The sequence below is a fragment of the Chiloscyllium plagiosum genome, unplaced genomic scaffold (assembly GCF_037043375.1).
Source record: "Chiloscyllium plagiosum isolate Xiang-an unplaced genomic scaffold, Cpla_swu_hap1 HiC_scaffold_12, whole genome shotgun sequence".
NCBI lineage: Eukaryota > Metazoa > Chordata > Chondrichthyes > Orectolobiformes > Hemiscylliidae > Chiloscyllium > Chiloscyllium plagiosum.
This window is the reverse complement of record NW_028270150.1, coordinates 80,071,713-80,077,676: the sequence shown is the minus strand read 5'-3', so window position 1 is coordinate 80,077,676 and position 5,964 is coordinate 80,071,713. Positions and strand designations below refer to the sequence as shown.

At 63.3% G+C, this 5,964-nt stretch overlaps 1 protein-coding gene across 1 annotated transcript in view; it reads left to right on the top strand.

The window, feature by feature from the left end:
* Positions 1-1,079: 1,079 nt before the first annotated feature.
* Positions 1,080-5,964, top strand: part of LOC122555000 (pyruvate dehydrogenase E1 component subunit alpha, mitochondrial-like) — a 43,693-nt gene continuing 38,808 nt past the window's right edge. Inside the window, exon 1 of the mRNA XM_043700557.2 lies at positions 1,080-1,213. Within this exon, the coding sequence (XP_043556492.1) occupies positions 1,163-1,213 (51 nt within the window). The 5' untranslated portion in view covers positions 1,080-1,162. The remainder of the gene's footprint in view (positions 1,214-5,964) is intronic.

Genomic DNA, 5,964 nt, shown 5'->3' with positions numbered 1-5,964 from the left:
AAGACACAGCAGCCTGACTGATTAGCATCAACTACCTCAAACATACATTGCATTCACCACTGATGCACAGTGGTAGCTGCGCACACTATCTATAAGATGCATCAAAGCAATTCATCATAGCCCCTTCAAGAGCACCTTCCAAACCCTTGATCTCTAACACCTAAAAGGACTAGAGCAGTAGACCACTATCACCTATATGACCTTCTCCAAGACATACAACATCCTGATTTGGAACTAAATCTGTATTCCATCAAGATGAGGTAAAAATCTCTTCCTAAAGTAGTGTGTTTGTATTTCTATACCCCAAAGAGAGTAGTTCGAAAAACAGTTCACCATAATCTTTTCAAGGTCAATTAAAGATGGACAATAAATGCTGACTCAACCAGTAAATTAAACAATAATTTTTATTAAGGTGTATAGCATGCTACTTCCAAATGCTAAGCCACTACTGTTTGATACAGTAATTTATTTGATTGAAAATACTCCTGTACTTGTTGCGCTGAAGTTGTCAACATGAGGGAAATATTCAAAGATTTTCCAACCATAGAACCGTGGAATCATAAAAATGATACAACACAGAGGGGGCCATTTAGCACATCTTGTCCAGGCCAACCCCTACAAAATTAATCAATGATTACTCTAGTGATAAGCATTGGTAGCTGATGGTCAACAGAAAGATTGTAAAACCAATTTGAACATATTTGAACGATAGACCTCATCGAAACAAGGTACAGTTTACACCATAATTAACAATTTGTAAAGATTTACAACTTTGCGAATGGCATGATACTCTTAAATGAAAGTGCAGCTATAAAGTTGTGCTGAGCCCAGTGCAGCCAGAAGTTTCCTCTTGGGGAGAGTGGGAAGTATTTCCTCTCGTTACATGTGAATAATGCCACACACGCCAAGTGACGGTAATTTCTAACATAGCAACGATAGCAGTGTCCTTTCCAAAGTCTCCTGCACTCTCAGTTTGAAGCAGCAACCGGCGGAAAGTGGGAGCCGCCCCAATGTGGAGCGGTGGCTCCGATTGGACCTCCGCCCCTTCACTCCGGAGCAGCAGCCGGTCGGCCACCCGCTTTGTGGCCGTTCGGTTCCTCCCCCCCAACATCACTCCGGAGCAGCGACCGGTTGGCCATCAGCCCAGTCGCTTCCTGCGGGAATGACCAAGATGCTGCGGCTCTTGGGCAACCTGATCCGGGCCAGGAACACCGTGAGTCCGGGGGGTCCCGGGTCCAGGGTTCAGGGTCCAAGCGCCAAGCCTCTGGAGCGGGAGGGAGGGAGGAAGGACGGAAGGAAGGAAGGACCCTGCTGCGGGCGGCGGCGGCGGCTCGGCGTCAAGGTCACGGCAGAGAGGGAGAGGGAGAGGCCGGGGCTGGGCCGGGCCTCGGCCTGGGGTTTGTGGGCGGGGCGGGGGGAGCTGTCCTGCTCCACGGTTCCCCCGGGTTTCGATGCCTCGCGCGATGCAACAGGCCCAGGGTTTGGGGGAGAGCGAGGCCGCCGCAGCAACAGGAGGGGGCGGTACAAACACACGGGGGGGCGGGGGGGGGGTTGATGTTCTGTGACAGGAAACCCTGAGCTCCCCCGCCATCGGGGCAATTATTGCCCCCCGACCCCCGCCCGTCTGAAGGTTTTCCCGCCGGAGCGGCCGAGTGTTGCCCCGGTCACTTCTCACCAGGATTTCTTAATCAGTTTGTTACTTTGCAACACCCCCCCCCACCCCCCCCCACCCCCGACACTCTTCCCCCCCCACCCCCAACACTCTTCCCCCCCCCCACCCCCAACACTCTTCCCCCCCCCCACCCCCAACACTCTTCTCCCCCCCCACCCCCAACACTCTTCCCCCCCCCCACCCCCAACACTCTTCTCCCCCCCCACCCCCAACACTCTTCCCCCCCCCCACCCCCAACACTCTTCCCCCCCCCCACCCCCAACACTCTTCCCCCCCCCCACCCCCAACACTCTTCTCCCCCCCCACCCCCAACACTCTTCTCCCCCCCCACCCCCAACACTCTTCTCCCCCCCCACCCCCAACACTCTTCTCCCCCCCACCCCCAACACTCTTCTCCCCCCCCACCCCCAACACTCTTCTCCCCCCCCACCCCCAACACTCTTCTCCCCCCCCACCCCCAACACTCTTCTCCCCCCCCACCCCCAACACTCTTCTCCCCCCCCACCCCCAACACTCTTCTCCCCCCCCACCCCCAACACTCTTCTCCCCCCCACCCCCCAACACTCTTCTCCCCCCCCCACCCCCAACACTCTTCTCCCCCCCCACCCCCAACACTCTTCTCCCCCCCACCCCCAACACTCTTCTCCCCCCCCACCCCCAACACTCTTCTCCCCACCCACCCCCAACACTCTTCTCCCCACCCACCCCCAACACTCTTCTCCCCCCCCACCCCCAACACTCTTCCCCCCCCACCCCCAACACTCTTCCCCCCCCACCCCCAACACTCTTCCCCCCCCACCCCCAACACTCTTCTCCCCCCCCACCCCCAACACTCTTCTCCCCCCCCACCCCCAACACTCTTCTCCCCCCCCACCCCCAACACTCTTCTCCCCCCCCACCCCCAACACTCTTCTCCCCCCCCACCCCCAACACTCTTCTCCCCCCCCACCCCCAACACTCTTCTCCCCCCCCACCCCCAACACTCTTCTCCCCCCCCACCCCCAACACTCTTCTCCCCCCCCACCCCCAACACTCTTCTCCCCCCCCCACCCCCAACACTCTTCTCCCCCCCCACCCCCAACACTCTTCTCCCCCCCCACCCCCAACACTCTTCTCCCCACCCACCCCCAACACTCTTCTCCCCCCCCACCCCCAACACTCTTCTCCCCCCCCACCCCCAACACTCTTCTCCCCCCCCACCCCCAACACTCTTCCCCCCCCACCCCCAACACTCTTCCCCCCCCACCCCCAACACTCTTCCCCCCCCACCCCCAACACTCTTTCCCCCCCCACCCCCAACACTCTTCCCCCCCCACCCCCAACACTCTTCCCCCCCCACCCCCAACACTCTTCCCCCCCACCCCCAACACTCTTCCCCCCCACCCCCAACACTCTTCCCCCCCCCACCCCCAACACTCTTCCCCCCCCACCCCCAACACTCTTCCCCCCCCACCCCCAACACTCTTCCCCCCCCACCCCCAACACTCTTCCCCCCCCACCCCCAACACTCTTCCCCCCCACCCCCAACACTCTTCCCCCCCCACCCCCAACACTCTTCCCCCCCCACCCCCAACACTCTTCCCCCCCACCCCCAACACTCTTCCCCCCCCACCCCCAACACTCTTCCCCCCCCACCCCCAACACTCTTCCCCCCCCCACCCCCAACACTCTTCCCCCCCCACCCCCAACACTCTTCCCCCCCCACCCCCAACACTCTTCCCCCCCCACCCCCAACACTCTTCCCCCCCCACCCCCAACACTCTTCCCCCCCCACCCCCAACACTCTTCCCCCCCACCCCCAACACTCTTCCCCCCCCACCCCCCAACACTCTTCCCCCCCCACCCCCAACACTCTTCCCCCCCCACCCCCAACACTCTTCCCCCCCCACCCCAACACTCTTCCCCCCCCACCCCCAACACTCTTCCCCCCCCACCCCCAACACTCTTCCCCCCCCACCCCCAACACTCTTCCCCCCCACCCCCAACACTCTTCCCCCCCCACCCCCAACACTCTTCCCCCCCCACCCCCAACACTCTTCCCCCCCCACCCCCAACACTCTTCCCCCCCCACCCCCAACACTCTTCCCCCCCCACCCCAACACTCTTCCCCCCCCACCCCCAACACTCTTCCCCCCCCACCCCCAACACTCTTCCCCCCCCACCCCCAACACTCTTCCCCCCCCACCCCCAACACTCTTCCCCCCCCACCCCCAACACTCTTCCCCCCCACCCCCAACACTCTTCCCCCCCCACCCCCAACACTCTTCCCCCCCCACCCCAACACTCTTCCCCCCCCACCCCCAACACTCTTCCCCCCCCACCCCCAACACTCTTCCCCCCCCACCCCCAACACTCTTCCCCCCCACCCCCAACACTCTTCCCCCCCCCACCCCCAACACTCTTCCCCCCCCACCCCCAACACTCTTCCCCCCCCACCCCCAACACTCTTCCCCCCCCACCCCCAACACTCTTCCCCCCCCACCCCCAACACTCTTCCCCCCCCACCCCCAACACTCTTCCCCCCCCACCCCCAACACTCTTCCCCCCCCACCCCCAACACTCTTCCCCCCCCACCCCCAACACTCTTCCCCCCCCACCCCCAACACTCTTCCCCCCCCACCCCCAACACTCTTCCCCCCCACCCCCAACACTCTTCCCCCCCCACCCCCAACACTCTTCCCCCCCCACCCCCAACACTCTTCCCCCCCACCCCCAACACTCTTCCCCCCCCCACCCCCAACACTCTTCCCCCCCCACCCCCAACACTCTTCCCCCCCCACCCCCAACACTCTTCCCCCCCCACCCCCAACACTCTTCCCCCCCCACCCCCAACACTCTTCCCCCCCACCCCCAACACTCTTCCCCCCCCACCCCCAACACTCTTCCCCCCCCACCCCCAACACTCTTCCCCCCCCACCCCCAACACTCTCTCCCCCCCAACACTCTCTCCCCCCAACACTCTCTCCCCCCCCAACACTCTCCCCCCCCCCCCAACACTCTCTCCCCCCCCCAACACTCTCTCCCCCCCCCCAACACTCTCTCCCCCCCCCCAACCACTCTCTCCCCCCCCAACCACTCTCTCCCCCCCCAACACTCTCCCCCCCCCAACACTCTCTCCCCCCAACACTCTCTCCCCCCCCAACACTCTCTCCCCCCCCCAACACTCTCTCCCCCCCCCAACACTCTCTCCCCCCCCCCAACACTCTCTCCCCCCCCCAACACTCTCTCCCCCCCCAACACTCTCTCCCCCCCCAACACTCTCTCCCCCCCCCAACACTCTCTCCCCCCCCCCAACACTCTCTCCCCCCCAACACTCTCTCCCCCCCAACACTCTCTCCCCCCCCAACACTCTCTCTCCCCCCCCCCAACACTCTCTCCCCCCCCCCAACACTCTCTCCCCCCCCCCAACACTCTCTCCCCCCCCCAACACTCTCTCCCCCCCCCCCAACCACTCTCTCCCCCCCCAACACTCTCTCCCCCCCAACACTCTCTCCCCCCCAACACTCTCTCCCCCCCAACACTCTCTCTCTCCCCCCCCCCAACACTCTCTCCCCCCCCCCAACACTCTCTCCCCCCCCCCCAACACTCTCTCCCCCCCAACACTCTCTCCCCCCCAACACTCTCTCCCCCCCAACACTCTCTCCCCCCCCAACACTCTCTCCCCCCCAACACTCTCTCCCCCCCAACACTCTCTCCCCCCCAACACTCTCTCCCCCCCAACACTCTCTCCCCCCAACACTCTCTCCCCCCCAACACTCTCTCCCCCCCAACACTCTCTCCCCCCCAACACTCTCTCCCCCCCAACACTCTCTCCCCCCCAACACTCTCTCCCCCCCAACACTCTCTCCCCCCCAACACTCTCTCCCCCCCAACACTCTCTCCCCCCCAACACTCTCTCCCCCCCCAACACTCTCTCCCCCCCCAACACTCTCCCCCCCCCAACACTCTCCCCCCCCCAACACTCTCTCCCCCCCCAACACTCTCTCCCCCCCAACACTCTCTCCCCCCCAACACTCTCTCCCCCCCAACACTCTCTCCCCCCCAACACTCTCTCCCCCCCAACACTCTCTCCCCCCCAACACTCTCTCCCCCCCAACACTCTCTCCCCCCCAACACTCTCTCCCCCCCAACACTCTCTCCCCCCAACACTCTCTCCCCCCCAACACTCTCTCCCCCCCAACACTCTCTCCCCCCCAACACTCTCTCCCCCCCAACACTCTCTCCCCCCAACACTCTCTCCCCCCAACACTCTCTCCCCCCCAACACTCTCTCCCCCCCAACACTCTCTCCCC